At 48.7% G+C, this 21,810-nt stretch overlaps 1 protein-coding gene across 1 annotated transcript; it reads left to right on the forward strand.

Moving 5' to 3' along the window:
• The first annotated feature begins 1,520 nt into the window (after positions 1-1,520).
• TAGLN2 (transgelin 2) lies at positions 1,521-11,570 on the forward strand. Its single transcript, XM_056852754.1, has 4 exons — positions 1,521-1,704; positions 5,440-5,614; positions 9,704-9,806; positions 11,403-11,570. The coding sequence occupies exons 1-4, from the start codon at positions 1,525-1,527 to the stop codon at positions 11,542-11,544; spliced, it is 600 nt and encodes a 199-aa protein (XP_056708732.1). The 5' UTR covers positions 1,521-1,524; the 3' UTR covers positions 11,545-11,570.
• The last annotated feature ends 10,240 nt before the right edge of the window (positions 11,571-21,810 follow it).

Below are 21,810 nucleotides of genomic sequence, written 5' to 3' on the forward strand. Positions count from 1 at the left end.
CCCTGGAGGTTTTTCAGAAGAGGTTAGATGGCCATCTGTCAGCACTGCTGATTCTATGACCTTAGGCAGATCATGAGAGGGAGGGCATTTTGGGCATCTTCTGGGCATGGACTAGGGGTCTCTGGGGGTGTGTATGGGGGGGGGGGGAAGTAGTTGTGAATTTCCTGCCTTGTGCAGGGGGTTGGACTAGATGACCCTGGTGATCCCTTCCGATTCGATGTTTCTATGAACAGCTCCAGAGCACCCTGAAGCAATTCTGGGCAAGGTGTCGTAATGATGCAGAGCTCAGTGACCCTCCTGGGTCACTGCTCACTCCAGCATATATGTGACGCTGCCTTTTCGAGTCAAAGCCACTGGCTGCTCTAGCTTGGCATTGCCTGCTCTGACTGGCAGCAGCTCTCCAGGGTCTCAGGCAGAGAACTCCCGACGCTTGCTTCCAGAGGGTAGGGGCTGTGTCTCAGTGGTAGAGCCTCTGCTTTGCATGCAGAAGGTCCCAGGTTCAATGGCAAAAAACAAAAGAGATGCCTCCCTCTTGTATGGCGAGAAGCATAACTCAGGATCATACCCTCTGCTTTGCGTGCAGGAGGTCCTGGGTCCGGCGTGGTGTAGTGGTTAAGAGTGGTGCCTTAAGTGGCAGAGAAAGTTGACATAATAAAAACCAACTCTTCTTCCTCTTGACATCCGGTTGAAAATCCTCTTGAGTTGGAGGTCAAGGGAAGAATCTTGGACCGGAGTAGTGATTTCATTTATTTATTTTTGGGTTTATATCCCGCTCCATCCCAGACAGGGCTGGGCTCAGAGCAGTTCACATCATTAAAACCCCATGGCGTCCATCGATCAATGCAAATTAATACAAAAATAATTGCAATTAAAACTCTAGATCAGGGAGCCTTGAGGACTCTTAACCCGCCAGCGAGGCAGCCCCCCCCCCAGTCCCGAGGTGTCAATTATCAAAGACAGTTAAATAAAAGAAAATTCTGTAAGAGTGTTATTGTTTTAAGCATACTTGTATTTTAAGTAAAAAAAAATAAAGTGAAAAATAATATTATTAATTGGCTTGGCCTTTGTCTTTTATGAGGTTTGTATCTGAGACCTGTCATTAAATTTTATGGTACACACGGCCAACCAAGTGACATTTACGTCCTATCTGGTCCTTGTAACAAACGAGTTTGACACCCCTGCTCTAGATCATAAATCTAAAACCCTGTGGCGCATAATTTATAGCACACAGGGGCAGCAGCCAGCCCTGGCTAAGAGTCCCCATAGCCGAATTCTGAACCGGGTGTGATCACATACGTTCAGGCTTCCCGGGGTGGTCTCAGAAAATGCGATGTTGGTGTGCACGGCTTGGGTCTCAGGAAGCAGACCGTTGGGTTGGGGCCAAAGAACTGATCTCGCAGGCGGTGGTCTTTCGACCTGCCTGGGTCTCTGTTGTCGCTGCGTGGCTCCTGGGATCGCAGGCTCTCTAAGGGCAGCTCTTTGTGCCTCTCCAGCACCGCATCTACAGACGCCCGCACCCACACCATGGCAAACAGAGGCCCAGCCTACGGACTCAGCCGAGAGGTCCAGCAGAAGATCGACAAGCAGTACGACCCTGAACTGGAGCAGATCCTGATCCAGTGGATCGTGGCGCAGTGCGGCCCGGAGGTCGGGCAGCCTCAGCCTGGCAAGGACGAATTCCAGAAGTGGCTGAAAGATGGCACGGTGAGGGTTTTTTCTTTGCTAGCTGTGAAGGGTTAACAATGGGTTACGGTTTAACCATGCGAGGAGGGTTTTTTTGGGGGGGGGGGGTCCATCAAGACAGTCATCAAGACAGTCATGCTAGGAAAGGTTGAGGGCAGCAGGAAAAGAGGAAGACCCAACAAGAGATGGATCGACTCTATAAAGGAAAGCACAGCCCTCCCATTTGCAAGACCTGAGCAAGGCTGTCAAAGATAGGACATTTTGGAGGACGTTGATTCATAGGGTCGCCATGAGTCGGAAGCGACTTGACAGCACTTCACACACGCACACACACAGACACACACACACCAAGGATCCCTCCCTTCAGCAATGTTGGAGGGGAGATATAAAAGGATACCTATCTCAGAGAGAGCGTGCCCGTGTGGTTTGGGGGGAGTGGAAACTTCGGAGCACGTTCTTATTCGCTGTCCATTTTATAAGGAGGTACGTGCTAAATTCATTTTGCCCTGGCTTAATGAGCTTCCAGGCTGCTCCAATGCGCAGTGGGCTAAAAAGCTGCTCACAGATGAAAATCCTAGGGTCTCTGCTGACACTGCTAAATTTTGTGCCGCTGATATTAATATCCGGCAAAATTTGTTGGGTAAAGTTGCTACAAATAACTTTACGACAGACTAGAAACAGATTTTTTATAGCAAGTGTTTTAAGGATCTGTTCGTGTAATATTGGTGTAGGATCACTCCTTTATTGCGTTTTTATTTGTTTGGGTGGTTGGAAATCATTTTCTGTGTATGCTTCTGTATTTGTGTGGCTGTTAGCCGAATTTTTAATAAAGTAAGTACCGGTAAGTAAAACCAAGGACTTTTGGAGGGCTTGAAAGACAGGTTTCTCTTTATGTAGATGCAGTTCTACTCTTTCTCTGAGCAGCTCGAGGGGGTGGAAAATGCCCCCAACTTGCAGCTGACTTATGGCAAAACCCTGTAGGGTTTTCAAGGCAAGGGCTGAGCAGATGGGGTTTGCCATTGCCAGCCTCTGCAATAGCAACCCTGGATTTCGTTGGTCGTCTCCCTGCCAAGCACTGGTTAGCTTCTGAGATCTGACAGGATCAGGCTAGTTGGGCCATCCAGGTCAGGACACAGGTTTGGTAGTCTTCCAGAAACCTGCAGAACCTGTTTGCGCAGAGCTCATAGACGCAAGATGTTTTGTATGCGCCATGGGAAGTGAAGATTCGCAAGCCCCTGTTGGCTCTTAAACTGCCTGCAGCTGATTTAAAAACTCCTTTTCCAGAAGTAGGGGAGGGTGGCACGACTCCATGGACTTGGGTGTGTCTGCGAGGGCTGTCATATAGAGGATGGTGCCGAGTTGTTTGCTGTTGCCCTAGAAGGTCGGACCAGAACCAACAGGTTGAAATTAAATCAAAAGAGTTTCCGTCCAGACAGTAGGAACAACTTTCTAACAGTTAGAGCGGTTCCTCAGTGGAACAGGCTTCCTTGGGAGGTGGTGAGCTCTCCTTCCCTGGAGGTTTTTAAGCAGAGGCTAGATAGATGGCCATCTGTCAGCAATGCTGATTCTATGACTTTAGGCAGATGATGAGAGGGAGGGCATCTTGGCCATCTTCTAGGCATGGAGTAGGGGTCCCTGTGTGTGTGTGTGGGGGGAGGTAGTTGTGAATTTCCTGCATTGTGCAGGGGGTTGGACTAGATGACCCTGGTGGTCCCTTCCAACTCTGTGATTCTATGCAGCCCCGAAAACCCCCAGTAACTCAGGCCCACTGCTGTGTGAAATGGGTCTTGCCCTCCCCAGAAAACAACATGTGCATTGACACTGCATGGCAAAGCTTTGTGGTTTGCAAAACACGATTGAGAAAATTTGCATCAGATTTTTATTGCTGCATAAGAGTCACTTCTTAGCAGAGAGATGAGGCAACAAAGTCATAAGCGAAGCCCAACGTCATTCCTTCGGCCCGGTCGTAAGATGCACGCTCCTGTGTGCGCAGCGTTGTGAGTCGTTAATTCTTTCCTGAAATTACGCAAGTGGATTCTAGCACGGGGATGCTCTGGCTGGCGGCAGCAAGGGCCCGGTTGAATGCACCCTTTTTCCTCGGCAAGCTTGACGACACCCTTTTCCTGGAAACTTTAATCTGGCCTTTTTGCCCAGTGAAGCCTCAAAACCAGTGTCTGCATGCTGCTAGCCATGAGGACTAGAAACCTAACCCACCTTCAAAATAGAATTCTGATGCAAAGTACACAGAGCCCTGTTTAGCCCTTTCTCACATGCCCAGCGTAATGTCGATCGCCACTTTGGGGTCAGGAAGCGATTTTCCTCCAGGCCAGATTGGCCAGGGATCCTGGAGGGTTTTTGATGCCATCTTCTGGACATGGAGTATGGGGTCACTGGAGGTGTGGGGGGGGAGGTAGTTGTGAATTTTCTGCTTTGTGCAGGGGGTTGGACTAGATGACCCTGGTGGTCCCTTTCAACTTCATGATTCGGTGACATACAGCTTTTCAAAGTGCCAGGTAAGATGTTCACATGACAAAGTCGAAACTGTTGAACATATTATTGTGGAGTCCAATATTTAATAAGCTGAGGGCCAGTTTAAAGACTTTATTGAAAATTTTAGAAATGTTCAACGAGACATCTGGCGGTACAAGGGCGCAGATGACATGGATATTATCAGATATATATGATTCTGTTACTCTGTGGCAAAATTAATAGAGGCAGCGTGGTGAGAGCCAGCGTGGTGTAGTGGCTAAGAGCGGTGGACTCTAATCTGGAGAACTAGGTTGGTTTCCCCACTCCTCCACATGAACCCAGCTGGGTGACCTTGGGCTAGTCACAGTTCTCTGAGAGCTCTCTCAGCCCCATCTACCTCACAGGGTGTCTGTTGTGGGGAGGTTAAGGGAAATTGATTGTAACCCGGTTTGATTCTCCCTTAAGTGGTAGAGAAAGTCGGCATATAAAAACCAACTCTTCTTCTTCTCCAGTAATTAAATATCACTTTTAATGGCACTTCAATAGAACTGGGGCTTGGTTGACTGAGTGCTGCAGCTACTATGATTTTAGCCAGCTGTGGTTAGTTTTCTGGTTTTAAATTCTTGAAGTTGTACATTTTATGGAGATTGTTTTATTGTTTTAATGAACGTATCTGTTTTTATATGTTGATAGCCACTCTGAACCTGGTTTTGGCCGGGAATTGAGGGGGGAGGGTATAAGTTGAACAAATAAACAAATAAGGCTGGGGAAGGGCCGTGGCTCAGTGGTAGAGCATCTGCTTGGCATGCAGTAGGTCGCAGGTTCAATCCCCGGCATCTCCAGTTAAAGGGACCAGGCAAGTAGGTGATGGGAAAGACCTCCGCCTGAGACCCTGGAGAGCCATGGGGAAGGGCCATGGCTCAGTGGCAGAGCATCTGCTTGGCATGCAGAAGGTCCCAGGTTCAATCCCCGGCGTCTCCAGTAAAAAAGGACCAGGCAGTAGTTGATGTGAAAGACCTCCTCCTGAGACCCTGGAGAGCCGCTGCCAGTCTGAGTAGACAATACTGACTTTGATGGACCGAGGGTCCGATTCAGTATAAGGCAGCTTCATGTGTTCAAGGCATTATTTGTTTCTTTGTTTTCTGCTCAAGGCTATGGCTGTATGAGCAGTAGTAGATGGATGGCCACTGCCCAAGGAACTTAAATTCTCTAAACAGCTGTAGAAAGAGTGGGGCAAGGTAAGGGAACGCAATTGCAGCCTAATTTTTCCCCTAAATTCCTGCCCAGGTGTTGTGCAAGCTGATCAACAGCCTGTACCCCAAGGGCCAAGGCCCCGTGGCCAAGATCCAGCCTTTCACCATGGCCTTCAAACAGATGGAGCAAATCTCGCAGTTCCTGCGGGCGGCTGAACGTTACGGCATCCTCGCCTCGGACATCTTCCAAACGGTGGACCTCTGGGAAGGTATGGCCAGCTTGGACGTATTGAGAATATAGAGCAGTGGTTCCCAAAGTGGGCAGTACCACCCCCTGGGGGGCGATGGGATTACCTAGGGAGGCACTAAGAGGCAAAGGGACAGCGGTGGGGGGGGCGCTAGAGGTGGGGCCCCTCAACTGTGTGGTTCACTAATTTACAATAGATCAAGCTATGGCACCATGCTGGCAAATTTGGTGGAAGCTATCAGAATTTCCCCCCAGGCTTTGAAGAGCTGGTACCACTGGATCAAGTTCATCAGCTGAATAAATTTCAACTAAAAAGTTTTAATTTGATTTTGAATAGATGTGCCATTAATTGTTACTGTTTTGAAATTTTATTGTTACCTTCTTGAGTGAGTCATGCAAGCCCCGATTTTGAATCATGCTTTTTATAGGATAGGATAAGGGGGCACTGGGGTCGATTTTGTGGAACCAAGGGGGCGGTGGCCCGTAAAGTTTGGGAACCACTGGTATAGAGTAACGTAACTCGAAAGAAGCGAACCACTACAGTGGAACTTTAAAAAGTAAGCAGTGTAAATTGTATTAATATGGTTGCCTGTGTTTAATGTTTATATGTTTGTACACTGAAATAAAACTTTACGTTTAAAAAAAAGGGCTATTCCCATTTTGAGTAACAACTGAAGAAAAAAAAAGGGGGGGGAACTCAACCTAAAAGATAGAGGAAACCAAAGGGGTTGAGCTAAACACTATGTACTGTAACAAGAAATACATTAATTTTATTATATGTTGTGCACAGTTGTATTTGAAAACACAGGGCCTAAATTAGGTAAAGGTAAAGGACGTCACATCACGACGTTTCCTAGGTAGACTTTGTTTTACGGGGTGGTTTGCCATTGCCTTCTCCAGTCATCTCCCCTTTACCCCCAGCAAGCTGGGTCCTCATTTGACCGACCTCGGAAGGATGGAAGGCAGAGTCAACCTTGAGCCGGCTACCTGAACCCAACTTCCGTCGGGATCGAACTCAGGTCATGAGCAGAGCTTGGACTGCAGTGCTGCAGCTTACCTCTCTGTGCCACGGGGCTTTTTAGGGCCTAAAATAAGGCTTCCAAAAAGCACATAAATATATTACCAGCACGTATACAGTTGGTGTTAGTATCCACAATGACCAAAAATAAGACCAGATGCGTTTCGGGCCTTGAAACATTTCTGTGCTTTTTAGGAAGCCTGTATTATTTCTGATTAAATACAATTGTGCACGATATATAATAAAATTAATGTATTTTTTGTTACAGTAGAGAGTGTTTAGCTCAACCCCTTTGGTTTCCTCTTCCCATCTTGAACCTCTCCTCCCTAAGAGGAAGCCTCCTGAATAGCTAAATGTGTGGTTAGCTTAACTAGGTTTGTCTTGTTTCATGGCCTGGGCAGCCTTAATACTTATCGCTGCCTCCGATGAAGCACACGTGCTGAAGGGAAGCCGCTTCGACATCTCATGGATGCCAGTGGGGCGTAGTGGTTAAGAGCGGTGGTTAGGAGCGGTGGACTCTAATGTGGAGAACCAAATTGATTCCCCGCTCCTCCATATGAAGCCAGCTGGGTGACCTTGGGCTAGTCACAGTTCTCTTAGAGCTCTCTCAGCCTCACAGGGTGTCTGTTGTGGGGAGGGGAAGGGAAGGTGATTGTAAGCCGGTTTGATTCTCCCTTAAGTGTTAGAGGAAGTCGGCATATAAAAACCAACTCTTCTTTTAAAAGCTGGTGAAACTAAAACAAGGCTGCCCCTTAAATTTGTGAATGCCTGGAAGGTGGGGGGAATGGCTGGGGGGGGGAGCAGTTGAGTAGCCAACGCAAAAAGAGGGGGTTGCGATAGTGAAAAGACAGCTGTGGTTCAGTGGCAGGGTGGTATTGGCTAGCATCTGACAGGAGATAGCTAGCAGAATGTCCTTGGTGCTGTCTGCTCTGCCACATGTAAAGCATGTTCTTTAAAGTAGCTGGAAGGATGTGACAGTTCTCTTAGTGGAGGAAACTAACTTTGCAGAAGTTTCTGATTAAGTGCTTGAACATGCACGGCTTATTGTGGCCTAAAAGATTGCCGTGGAACTGCTTCTGACAGATGAGTATCCTAAATTAATCACTGCTAGGTCTCTGTGGTCCCATAAGCTTCATCTATTTCCCTGGTCGGCTAGCTTCTCTGAATGCCCAGCCTTTCACTTTTTAAAATTCTCTATCCCTTTTTTTTCTCCTTGTGGAGATATAAGGGGAAAGGCAATTGGGGGATTTTTCATGTCTCCAACAAAAAAAGAGTTAAGGGATGCATCAGAATGAAAGTGGGGAGTTAGATGAGCCAGTAGGGGATGGAAATTGTTATTATTGTACTGTAATGATCAGAGCATCCCAAGGGGAAACTCAAACAGGGCAGACATCTGAGGAGGTTCAAAAAAACCACTTGTATGGCAAACCAAAGCAAAGCCTCCATGTAGAAACCTGTTCATATGTAGGCTTGTGAGTGATGAGTAAGAATAGTGAAGCCAGAGGGGAGAATAGTGGCCTGCATAACTTGCTTGGCTTCTTCCCACGACTACTGAAAATAGAACTAATTCTGAACCCAGTCTGCATAAGTGTTTGCCCAGGGCTGCCTCTATCATTGGGATGAAGATCCACTATCAGAGTAAAAAAGCAAGAGTCCAGCAGCACCTTAAAGACTAACAACACTTCTGGCAGGGTGTGAGCTTTTGTGAGTCACAGCTCACTTCTTCAGATACAGCTAGAATGTGATTCCAGCTAGAATGAGCATCCATCTATTCTTGTCTGAAGAAGTGAGCTGTGACTCATGAACGCTCCTACCCTGCCAGAAATGTTGTTTGTCTTTAAGGTGCTTCTGGACTCCTGCTCTTTTCTAATGCTACAGAGAGACTAACACGGCTACCCATCATGATCTATCAGTGTAAAGTTCTTATCCGATCCAGCCAAACATGGGAGCCATTCTTTATTTAGAGCATTGTTAGCCTGCCTTTCACCCAAGACTAGATGGACCCATTTGTCGTGTTGCTGGCCAGTGGAACCTCCCTGTTCAGAGGCAGCGTGCCCTATCCTCCCCAACTAGTCTTCAGCTAGGGCAGGGGTCCCCCCCCCAACCTTTTCGAGCCTCTGGGCGCCTTTAGAATTCTGGCCCAGCATGGCGAGCGCAGCCACAAAATGGCCGTCGCAAGAGGCGGAGCCAGCCACAAAATGGCCGTCGCAAGAGGCGGAGCCAGCCACAAAATGGCCGTCGCAAGAGGCGGAGCCAGCCACAAAATGGCCGCCGCAACTTACCTTCAGCCACAGTGAAGATCCTTGTGCTGTGGCGGCAGCTGCTGCCCAAGCAACCTTTGTGAACCTCTGCGCAGTCAGTCAAATCTCCAATGGCCAGTCGGAAGACTTTCTGGGCAAAAGGGGTAGAGGATTTTAAAAAGTGAAAGGCTGGCAATTCAGAGAAGCCAGCTGATCAGGGAAACAGATGAAGCTTATGGGACCGCAGCGATCGAGCAGTGACTAATTTAGGATACCCACCTTGCAGAAGCAGTTCCACAGCAATCACTAAGGCCACCATAAGTTGTGCATGCTCAAGCACTTAATCTGAAACTTCTGCAAAGTTAGTTTCCTCCACTAAAACACCTGGCGTGCGCCAAGGGCACCCATAGGCAACAGGTTGGGGACCCCTGAGCTAGGGGGAGTCTTAGCCTCCATGCCCTGCTTTCAGGGGCATCTGCGTGGCCACTGTGGGAACTGGGATGCTGTTGGACTACTGTGCTGCAGTAGCACACGGAGGAGCCAGCGTGATGTAGTGGTTTGGAGCGGTGGAGTCTAACCTGGAGAACTGGGTTTGAGTCTCCACTCCTCCACATGAGCTGCAGGTGCTAATCTGGTGAACCAAGTTGGTTTCCCCACTCCTACACATAAGGCCAGCTGGGTGACTTTGGGCTAGTCAAAGCTCTCTCAGCCCCACCTACCTCACAGGGTGTCTGTTGTGGGGAGGGGAAGGGAAGGTGATTGTAAGCTGGTTTGATTCTGCCTTAAGTGGTAGAGGAAGTCGGCATATAAAAGCCAACCTTCTTCTTCTCCTCATTGCTTCTCTCTCCCCTAGGTAAAAACATGGCCTGCGTACAGAGGACCCTGATGAACCTGGGCGGCTTGGCAGTTGCGAAAGGTGACGAATTCTTTGTCGGAGACCCCAACTGGTTCCCCAAGTAAGTGCTGATGAAGGGGCTTGCGTGCATTTTTTGCACCATTTGAATTCTGTGCTGGTCGCTTGCAGGAACTGGGTTTAGGCTTGCTGAACTAGATATCGAGGAGAACAGCCCTGCTATCTCATCGGTTCTATAGCTGCAAGTCCTGGGAAGGCTAGTTCTCTATCTAGAAGAATACTGTAATGGCATCAGGGGGCTGTGCTTGCAACAGCGCTGTGAGGTAGGCCAGTGCACCTGTCCCATTGTTGGTAAAGGGCTGAGTCAGCAAAGAACGTACCTAGGCCACTTTGTATAGAACATATGAAGCTGCCTTATACTGAATCAGACCCTTGTTCCATCAAAGTCAGTCTTGTCTACTCAGACCGGCAGCGGCTCTCCAGGGTCTCAGGCAGAGGTCTTTCACATCACCTACTTGGCTAGTCCCTTGAACTGGAGACGCCGGGGATTGAACCAGCCACCTTCTGCATGCCAAGCAGAGGCTCTACCACTGAGCCACAGTCCCTCCCCAACAAGAGACCTGTAGGCCTGCAGCAGAACAAAGACTGGAAACTGGGGGACTTTCTGCTTGGCTTATTCAGCTGCTTTATACTAAAGTAGTGCTCAAGCAATTTTTTTCATAGGAAAGTTGTGCAAGTGTTGGAGTTAAGGGGAGCCATGATAGAGGTCTATAAAATTATGCATGATACGGAGAGAATGGACAGGAAGAAGCTTTTCTCCCTCATAATATCATAACACGGGGTCATCTGCTGAAGCTGCACTGTGAGAGATTCAAACAGATAAAAGGAAGTATTTCTTCACACAACGCACGGTTATATGGTGAAACTCCCTGCCCCAGGGTGTAGTGATGGCTGCCAACTTGGAAGGCTTTAAGAGGGGAGTGGACATGTTCATGGAGGAGAGGGCTATCCATGGCTACTAGTCAAAATGAATACTAGTTGTCATGCATACCAATTCTCTCCAGGATCAGAGGAGCTTGCGTATTATATTAGGTGCTATGGAACAGAGGCAGGATAATGCTGCTGCAGTCGTCTTGTTTGTGGGCTTCCTAGAGACACCTGGTTGGCCACTGTGTGAACAGACTGCTGGACTTGATGGGCCTTAGTCTTATCCAGCAGGGCTTTCCTTATGTTCTTCTGAGTTCCCACTAGGTTAGCAGGTGGGATTCCCTAGTTTAGCTTGCTGAACAAGACCACCTCTGTGGCTACTTGCTCCCTAAAGTGTCCAATTTCCAGGTGGTGCCTGAAGATCTCCTGTAACTACAGCTCATCTCCAGACTGCAGAGATCGGTTCCCCTGGAGAAATGGCTGCTGTGGAGGGTGGAGTCTATGGTGTTACACCCTGCCTTCCCCAGGCTCCCCCCCCCCATCTCCAGGAATTTCCCAACCCAGAATCCGCAACCCTGTTGTGGTCCCCTTGAAATGCAACTCAGTCCTTAGATTAGAAATTACATAAACTTCGGCATATTCTGCAGATGAGTTTGGCACCTGAACTCTTGCGGGATTCGGTGGGATTTGGGGTTTGTTTTCTGTAAGCCTGGTTTTGCAAGAAGGGTAAACCTCCATCCTGGTTCTTCCCCCTCCCACCTTGTTCTTTCAGGAAGTCCCAGGAGAACCGTCGCGCTTTCTCGGAGGACAAGCTCAAAGAAGGACAGAGCGTCATCGGCCTCCAGATGGGCACAAACCGGGGCGCCTCTCAGGCGGGCATGACAGGTTATGGAATGCCGCGCCAGATCCTTTGAGCTCCTCCCGACCCTCAATCTGTCCTTGGTCTCCTAACATTTTAAATCTCCCCAGAAGCCTTAAAGGGGGGTGGGGGTGAGGCCCTTTGCCGCTCTTAATTTCCTCTTACCAAATTTCGTGTTTTTTTTTGTTTTTTTTGTTTTTTTGTATTTGCAACTGGAGTAAACCCCTGGCCCCATTATCTTTTTTTCCTCCTTGGAGTATTTTAAACCACAGGTTTTCTTTCGTGCCTCTGACCAAACATGCTTGGGACCAAGGAAACCCCCTCCTGTCCCTACGCCCCAGTCTACAGGTAATGGCGAAATGGTTCTTCTAAGGACCAAATACCTCTTTCTCGGGGCACTTCCAACCTTCGGTTCACATTCCAGCATCTGGCTTTGTAACACAGCTCTCTGTCATAACAGAAGCATTGGGACCAAAATAGCTGCTTTATCTGGACTCCAGGTTAATACTCTTCTCCCACACACACACACCCTGCCGGGAAATTGGCATCTTATTTCTAGAATCTCATTCTGGAATGCAGAACGTCTTAGCTTAACCCTCTCCTAAAATGCAAAGCTGGTAAGGGAGACGGGACTGTTACTGAACACCCTCCCAGAACGTCTTAGCTCAACCCTCCTAAAATGCAAAGCTGGTAAGGGAGACGGGACGGTTACTGAACACCATCCCAGAATGGGAGGGTCAGCCGGCTGGCAAGATTTCAGAGAAGCAAAAAGCTTTGGACCCTTTCGGTGCTAGGTTCAAATTTTCCTTTTTTTTAAAAAATCTGCTTTTGGGGGTGGGTTGTTGGCGAAAAGGGATTTAGCTGATCGGCCGTCTCCGCTCTGGGGTCGTCTTCAGGTTCGAGGCGGGCTCTGTTCCACCGTCTCATACCCCCCGTTGGCAATTTTTCCCCATTGGTCAGTCCTGTGGAATTCTGGTCTTTGACTGCCAGACCGCTGCCCAGATCCCTCGTGCTTGGGAGAGGGCAGGGAGGGGGGTTCTCTCGTCTCCCCCTCTTGGGGCAAAGGCACAGCTGTTAACCTGAACTCTTAAAATCATGTGGCATTCTTGACTGTGGAATGTGTTTTTGCCTCAAGGCCTCTGATAAGGAATAAAGATTGCTCAATCCTTGTTTATAACTTTGTGTTTGTTCTTTCTGGGGCCTGGGCCCAGAGGGCGTGTAGGGGAATGAGGACTGTCGTGAATAATTTGCAGGATCTAGACCCCTAAAGTTACTCAAAATTGCTTTGGGGGAGTCTCCACCTTTTTTTTTTGTCAAGTCACAGCTATCTTACCACGACCCCGTAGGGTTTTCAAGGCAAGAGACGTTCAGAGGTGGTTTGCCATTGCCTGCCTCTGCGTCACGGCCCCAGTATTCCATGGAGGTCTCCCGCCTAAATACTTGCCAGGGTCGAGGCTGAGAGTGCGTAACTGGCCCAAGGTCAGCCAGCAAGTTTCCATGGCAGTGTGGGGATTCGAACCTGGGTTTCCCAGATCCTAGTCCGACACTTGAACCACTATACCACGCTGGCTCTCTCCATCTTTACCAGGATTATAAAATGAGAACGAAAATGCATTGTGGGGTATTAAGGATTGTATACACAGATAAGGCATACGTCGGCTGTGACTTAAAGGGGGAAATGGCCCAGACTAGCTCAATCTCATCAGATCTCAGACGCTAAGCAGGGTCGTCCCTGTTTAGTTGGATGGGAGACCACCAAGGAAGTCCAGGGTTACTACTAGCAAACCACCGCTGTTCATCTCTTGCCTTGGAAATCCCTACATGTTCACTTACGGTTGGATGTGACTTGATGGCAAAAAAAGTTTACGTTGCCTTGACAATGATTAAAGGAAAAAGCCGGAGGGGGGTGGGGTAGCTGCCCTGGGGGAATTGGAACATGGGAAACTACGCTAATGTCAGTGGGACAAGAAGAAGGGTTGGTTTTTATATGCCGACTTTCCTCTACCACACAGGCTTACAATCACCTTTCCTTCCCCTCCACACAACAGATACCCTGTGAAGTGGGTGGGGCTGAGAGAGCTCTAAGAGAGCTGTGACTAGCCCAAGGTCACCCAGCTGGCGTCATGCGTAGGAGTGGGGAAACCAACCCAGTTCACCAGATTAACCTCTGCAGCTCATGTGGAGGAGTGAGGAATCAAACCCGGTTCTCCAGATCAGAGTCCACCACTGCAAACCACCGCTCTTAACCACTTCACCACGCTGGCTACGCATAGCAGCCACCTCAGCTTTGCTGGGATATTTCCAAAAAGATCATAGTAGATCTTGGAAAGGTGCACAGAAGAATCACAGTGCTTGGGGCAGCAGCTGCTTCTCAATAACATTAAAGTTGCAGTTGATTTACAGCAACATACTGCATAGCAGCCCTGGGTTTCCTTGGTGGTCTCCCATCAAGTGTCAACCAGGGCTTAGCTTCTGAGATCGGGCTAGCCTAGGCTATCCAGGCCAGGGCTAAAAAGATCATGGTAAAGTAGATTTTGGAAAGGTACACAGAAGCACCGTGTTGCTTGTGGAGAGGAGGGCTGCTTCTCAGAAACGCCCAAGCTGGAGCTAACCTAGTACAGTAGCTGTAGGATACCCTGCATGGTGGCAGTATGCAGGGAAGGAAACATCCCATCCTCATAACACTGCATGGTGGCAGTATGCAGGGAAGGAGAGTAACATGTCTCATAACATGTTTTCCTGATTGTTATTTTTCCCTCTTCCAAGGGCTATTTAGTCCCCAGAGCAAACATCTTGGCCTGACTCCTCTTGTGGGGCACTTTTCCTCCATGAGGTCCCCAGCTCTTCAAGAAGCAACATCCTCCTCCTCCAGGAATCGGCGGTTAATTCAGTGTTAGCATAACTCCAGCCTTTGCTTCCCTGGGAACAAGGGCTTTTGTTAACAGAGCAGGGCGGCTTCCTGCCAAGATCTCTCCCAGGGCTTGACTAAGCGGCTGCTGCAAGCAAGCGAGCGTTGCTCAAGATTTTTGCCTTGCAGGCACCTTTTCCCATATTGCTGGCCGTGAAACTCCGGCGTGTTACAAAGGATGCTGGGACACGTTCTGGGGGTACACACCTTGAGCCTTATAGGGGGTGCTGGGTCAGACTGATTGCCACATTCCCATGCACGCCTTGTTCCTCTTGTGGCTGCAAATTTCAGGAAGAGGATAGAATTGGGAGAGTTTAGATCATGTTGCAGGGGAGATCAACTTCTGTTGAAGGAATAGCAGATGTGGTGGCGTCCCTGTCTACCCGGCAAGTGCTTCAGAAGCAGATGTGCTTAAGAGGGTGGGGCTAGGGTGCCATTGGGGCAATCTCTGCTGAACACCAGCACTGAGATCATGGGCAGGGCATGAACATTAGGAAGTATTTTCTAATAGAGCGGTTCCTCAGTGGAACAGGCTTCTTCGGGAGGTGGTGAGCTCTCCTTCCTTGGAGGTTTTTAAGAAGAGGTTAGATGGCCATCTGTCAGCAGTGCTGATTCTATGACTTTAAGTGGATGATGAGAGGGAAGGCATCTTGGCCATCTTCTGGGCATGGAGTAAGGCGTCACTGGGTGTGTGTGTGGGGGGAGGTAGTTATGAATTTCCTGCATTGTGCAGGGGGTTGGACTATTAGATGACTCTGGTGGTCCCTTCCAACTCTATGATTCTATGAACACGCATGACTTTAGACTGAATCAGACCCTTGGTCCATCAAGGTCGGTATGGTCTACTCCAGGGGTCACCAACCTTTTTGAGCCTGCAGGAACCTTTAGAATTCTGATACAGCACAGTGGACTCATTCAAAAAATGGCTGCCACAAAATGGGTACCGCGGGTGGTAGAGCCACAACAAAAGGGCTGCCGCAGCTTACCTTCAGTCACACAGTGAAGATCCTTGTGCCGTGGTGTCAGCTTTTGCTAAAGCAATGTTTTAAAAAATCTGCACAGCCAGTTAGAAGCCTTGGCCCCAGCCACTTTCTAAAAACACTTGCTGGGCACCAGGAAAGGTGTCGACGGGTGCCATGGTCGACAGAGCCAGCGTGGTGTAGTGGTTAAGAGTGGTGGTTTGGAGCGGTGGACTCTGATTTGGAGAACCGGGTTTGATTCCCCACCCCTCCACATGAGCGGTGGACTCTAATCTGGTGAACCGAGTTGGTTTCCCCACTCCTCAACATGAAGCCAGCTGGGTAACCTTGGACGAGTCACAGCTCTCTTAGAGCTCTCTCAGCCCTACCTACCTCCCAGGGTGTCTGTTGTGGGGAGGGGGAGGGAAGGTGATTGTAAGCTGGTTTGATTCTTCCTTAAGTGGTAGAGAAAGTCAGCATAGAAAAACCAACTCTTCTTCTAAATCACCAATTTATACAATTGTAAGCGGGTATAATTCTTCTACTACTACTACGGACTCCTGGTCTACTCAGATGGGCAGTGACTCTCCAGAATCTCTCGCCAAGGTCTTTCACATCACCTACTACCGGATCCTCTTTTAGATGGAGACGCCGGCGATTGAACCTGGGACTTCCTGCAAGTTAAGCAGATGCTCTGCCACGGAAGCCACAAACCCTACCCATCAATGGTTTTGAGAAAGCCACAAGAGGACGTGGGCTGGTGAGGATAAATGGACAGCAAGAACCTTCTAGACCCCCCCCCCCGACTTTAACTTTGTAATTTGATCCCTGATGAGAGCTATCAAGTGACTTAGGGGGAAAGCCCAAACTTGGGGGTGGGGATTGCATTTGCAGGCCCTGGGGTTCAACCATGATTAGGGTTGCCAGGTCCCTCTTCCCCACCGGCTGGAGGTTTTTGGGGTGGAGCCTGAGGAGGGCGGGATTTGGGGAGGGGAGGGACTTCAATGCCATAGAGTCCAATTGCCAAAGCGGCCATTTTCTCCAGGTCAACTAATCTCTTATCGGCTGGAGATCAGTTGTAATAGCAGGAGATCTCCAGCTAGTTCCTGGAGGTTGCACTCAATCTCCACCAGTACTGCACAGTATTGGTAAAAATAAGTAACAAAGCAGCACTCACGTTCAAATCTTAACAAAAATATCAATATAATGACCACAAACCACAACCTTGAAATACAATGTGCTTAAAATATAAACCACCGTGCTACATACACAAAACTGTCAGACTTGTCACTACAAAAATACAACCAACAAAAATGACATTTAAACAGACAGGAAGTCCATGTAGATAGAATGGAAAACCAACATCAATATCAGTCTAATAAAGTTGTCCTCCTTGAAAGTTCCTGAATTCTTATACTTGCATGTTTGTTGTTCTCCAAGCACACAACAACCATGCAAGTATAAGAATTCAGGAACTTTCAAGAAGGACAACTTTATTAGACTGATATTGGTGTTGGTTTTCCATTCAGTCTACATGGACTGTCTGTTTAAATGTCCTTTTTGTTGGTTGTATTTTTGTAGTGACAAGTCTGACAGTTTTGTGTATGTAGCACGGTGGTTTATATTTTAAGTACATTGTATTTCAAGGTTGTGGTTTGTGATCATTATATTGACATTTTTGTGAAGATTTGAGCTTGAGTGCTGCTTTGTTACTTATTTTTACCAGTTCCTGGAGGTTGGCAATCCCAGCCACGATGGCTTGACCAAGGAGCTGATTGCTGAGATGTGGGTTGACTTTGGGTTTCCAACTCCAGGTTGGGAAATGCCTGGAGATTATGTAGGGAACCCGGGGAGGGCAGGATTTGTGGAGGGGAGGGGGTCTCAGTGGGGTATAATGTCATAGAGTCCACCCTCCAAAGCAGCCATTTTCTGGAGATTGGTTGTAATCCCATGAGATCTCCAGGCTCTGCCTAGTGGTTGGCAACCCTACTCTCCGTTCGGATACGGACGGAGAAAATTCCCGAGCCTGTCCAGAGGGGAGAATTCTGCAGTTTTGTAGCACAGCCGGAGAAGCGATCACCGGGTTTGCAGACCAGGTTTCTCTTCCCCTTCCCTGCCCTGTGAAAAGTGCTAACTCTGTTTGCAAGAGGTGGGGTTTTGCTGTCTTGGGGGAAATCCACTGGGGGAAATCCACTGCCTGAGACCTCTTAGCAGAAGTGAGCCTGAAATTGCCTTTATGCATGGCGAACTCCTCCGTGACTTCCACACTGGGCCGGGCGTGTCATCCCCCCCCCCCAAAGGTGTGTTCATATTTGTCTTCCATAGGTGTGTGTTATAGGCTGTGCTGCTGTGTTTGCACCTGGGACTTGGTTGCCTCTGTTTAAATGTGGGGCGTACCCAGCTACCGCGGTGGCTTTGTGGGTGTGCCGCAGAGGGGTGTATTCTGGCCCCTTTGGGAATGGCTGGGTTCGACTCTGGAAATCTGTGAATGTAAACTTCAAGGCACATCCCCCGGAAGGAGGGGTTGCCAGCTGAAGCAGAATCAGTTGGTGCTAGGACAAGATCCAGGTTACTTGTAGGGTTGCCAACTTTCAGGTGGCGGCTGGAGAGCTGCCGCTATTGCAACCGATCTCCAGGCGACAGAGGTCATTTCTCCTGGAGCAAATGGCCACTTTGAAAGGTGGACTCTATAGCGTTATACCCCACTGAAATCCCTCCCCTCCCCAAACCCCACCCTCCTCAGGCTCCACCCCCAAAATCTCCATGTATTTCCCAACCCAGAGTTGGCAATAGGGTTGCTAACCGCCAGGTAGTAGCTGGAGATCTCCTGCTATTACAACTGATAGAGATCAGTTCACCTGGAGAAAATGGCAATTGGACTCTATGGCACTGAAGCCCCTCCCCAAACCCCGTCCTCCTCAGGCTCCGCCCCAAAAACCACCCGCCAGTGGCAAAGAGAGACCTGGCAACCCTAGCTGGCAACCCTGGTGATGCAGCTGAGGCCTGGTGAAATCTGGGCCTTTAGTAGGGTTGCCAGGTCCCTCTTCACCACAGGCGGGAGGTTTTGGGGGGGGAGCCTGAGGAGGGCGGGGTTTGGGGAGGGGAGGGACTTCAATGCCATAGAGTCCAATTGCCAAAGCGGCCATTTTCTCCGTCGGCTGGAGATCAGTTGTAATAGCAGGAGATCTCCAGCTGGTACCTGGAGGATGGCAACCCTGGCCTTTAGTGACACAGACTGCAGAGAAGGATGTGAAATCCTTTCCCCGTGGCGAACCACAGTGTAAATATTAATCCTTCTAATAGACTCCTGGCTTGAGGTGTGAAAATATGAAAGGGGCAACGGGTGAAGCATCACCTCTGAGCGCACGCAGTGTGCGTTTCCCTCGCCTGCTCCCGCACGTCTGCCGGTTAGGGACAAAGTTTCCATGTTCGAGGATGTGGCTTCCGCCACTCCACTTTCCCCTTTTCGACAAACTAGCCACTGCAAGGAAGCCGTTGGCGGAGTATCAGCCGAGCTCTTGGCCCCATGCCGAGAGGGCTGCTACGCTACCCGCCAGCGGTGGAGATTGGCAGGGGAGGGGACCCAGCCTTCCTCATGAGTCACTTCCCTCCATTCGCAGAGTGGAAAATTACAAAGAGGGTTTGGTTTGGCTGTTTCCAGTGAGAATGGGGCTGTCGCGCCGTGAAGAGCAGAGAGAGAATTGAGACAGGCCTGCAAAATTCCAGTTGGGAGCGATATGCCTAAGATGGAAGGGGGGGGGGGGCTTGCAAAACTGTTTGGAAAAGTTTTCCAAATGTGCTCGGAAATGCGCTCCCATTCTTTTTAATTCTTTTTTTAATGTGTTAGATTTCGAGGCCGCCCTTTCCTGACAAGTCGGGCTCAGAGCGGCTTACCAGTGCAGCTGGCGGAGCACTGGTTGGATGCGCGCCCTTGGTCTGATCCAGCATGGCTTTTCTTATGTTCTTAGAAAGGGGGGGTTATTTAACATTTTTCTCCCTCTCTCATAATACTAGAACGCAGGGTCATCTGCTGAAGTTGGAGGGTGAGAGATTCAAAACAGATAAAAGGAAGGATTTCTTCACACGACACATAGTTAAATTGTGGAACTCCCTGCCCCAGGATGTGGGGATGGCTGCCAACTTGGAAGGCTTGAAGAGGGGAGTGGGCATGTTCATGGAGGAGAGGGCTATCCATGACTTCCAGTCAAAATGGATACTAGTCATGATGCATACCTGTTCTCTCCAGGATCAGAGGAGCATGCCTAATATATGAGGTGCTGTGGGACACAGGCAGGACAATGCTGCAGTCATCTTGTTTGTGGACCACTGTTTGAACAGACTGCTGGACTTGATGGACCTTAGTCTGATCCAGCATTGCCTTTCTTATGTTATGTTCTTCTTTTGTCCTTCCTTCAGCAGTGTCATTTTTCTCTCAGCGAGCCTTACCATCACTTTGTGATATCTGTGAGGGCTGTCACGTACAGACAGTGTGGCGTAGTGGTTAGAAAGCTGTCCTTGGATGCAAGAGACTCGGATTCAAATCTCCTCTCTGCTATGGAAGCTCGCTGGGTGACTTTGGGCCTGCCATTCTCTCAGCGTAGCCGGTCTCACCGGATCGGCATGAGGATAAAATAGAGGAGGGGGATGATGTTAACAGCAGCTGCTGTGGGTCTCTGCAGGGGAGAAAAATGAGGCACAAATATCTAGATAAAGTATTTAAAAATTAGGATTGGTGGTCACCTGCCCTTAAAATGTCTGACAGCCTGCTGTTAGGGCAGATAACTGGACCACGTCCAAGAAAACATCAGGGATGAATATTCTGGTCAGCCCAGGAAGCTTCCACCCCGCCCCAAGCAGGTCCCAAGCGGAATTTGGCTTGTCAGCGTAAGCAGCTGCAACATCTCTCTAGCAAACAGCAAGGAAGTTAGCTGAGATTTGCTGCTAAGTTAATTTATCACCTTCTCTTTCTCCCCTTCCCTAATTTGTGGTTTCAGTAGGACTCGCTAGAAGGGTATGTGATATCTGTCCAGTTCTCTTGCCATCCGGGATGGGGCCATGTCTCATTGGTAGAGCATCTGCATGGCATGCAGAAGGTCCCAGGTTCAATCCCTGGCATCTCCATGTAAAAGATCTGGCAGCAGGTGATGAGAAAGACCTCTGCTTGAGACCCTGGAGAGCCGCTGCTGGTCTGAGCGGACAATACTGACTTAGATGGACCAAGGGTCTGATTCAGTATAAGGCCGCTTCATGTGTTCATCTTCTGCCAGCGGGTAAAGATTTTTTTATTGTCGAAGGCTTTCACGGTCAGAGTTCATTGGTTCTTGTAGGTGATCCGGGCTGTGTAACCGTGGTCTTGGTATTTTCTTTCCTGACGTTTCGCCAGCAGCTGTGGCCGGCATCTTCAGAGGAGTAACACTGAAGGACAGTGTCTCTCAGTGTCAAGTGTGTAGGAAGAGTAATATGTAGTCAGAAAGGGGTTGGGTTTGCAGCAATTGTCCTGCAAAAAGTATCAAAGGTAATGTGCTAATCATTGTCTTGTAAGTATCAAGAGAATGTGCTAATGAGGGTGTGGTATGTTAATATGGAACCATTGTATCCTGAAGAGATCTGTTAATGTGTGAAATCCAAAGCTAATCTGCATGGCTATTGTTGAGTGTAGTCTTTATCTTGATACTTACAGGACATGATTAGCACATTACCTTTGATACTTTTTGCAGGACAATGATTCAGCTCAACCCAACCCCTTTCTGACTATATATCACTCTTCCTACACACTTGACACTGAGAGACACTGTCCTTCAGTGTTACTCCTCTGAAGATGCCTGCCACAGCTGCTGGCGAAACGTCAGGAAAGAAAATACCAAGACCACGGTCACACAGCCCGGATAACCTACAAGAACCAAAGATTTTTTTGTTTCATGGGGCATATCCTCAGCGACCCAGTGTTTTGATAGTGGTTTGTATGTCTTTGTGAGAGCCAGCATGGTGTAGTAGTTAAGGTGCCCGGGAAACCCAGGTTCGAATCCCCACACTGCCATGGAAACTTGCTGGGTAACCTTGGGACAATCACACACTCTCAGGCTCGACCCTGGCAAGTATTTGGATGCGGGTATTCCAAAGGAATACCAGGGTCGTGATGCGGACGCAGGAAATGGCAAACCATCTCTGAACGTCTCTTGCCTTGAAAACCCTACGTGGTCGCCATTAGGGTTGCCAACCTCCAGGTACTGAAACAGGCTGATAACAATATGTAATGACAAAAGTATATTGAATGTAACAATGTGCTACCAAGCCAATTGCATATATACAACAAAGTATTTCCCAGTTCTGGGTATATAATAATGTGCTAATAAGCCAATTGTATATGTACAACAAAGTATTTCTCAGTCCTGGTACAGTAACAATCAATCCGCGGTCCATGTCTTCAAGTGAAGAAGGGTAGAAAGGGATACGA

Source organism: Euleptes europaea, chromosome 7, assembly GCF_029931775.1.
Source record: "Euleptes europaea isolate rEulEur1 chromosome 7, rEulEur1.hap1, whole genome shotgun sequence".
NCBI lineage: Eukaryota > Metazoa > Chordata > Lepidosauria > Squamata > Sphaerodactylidae > Euleptes > Euleptes europaea.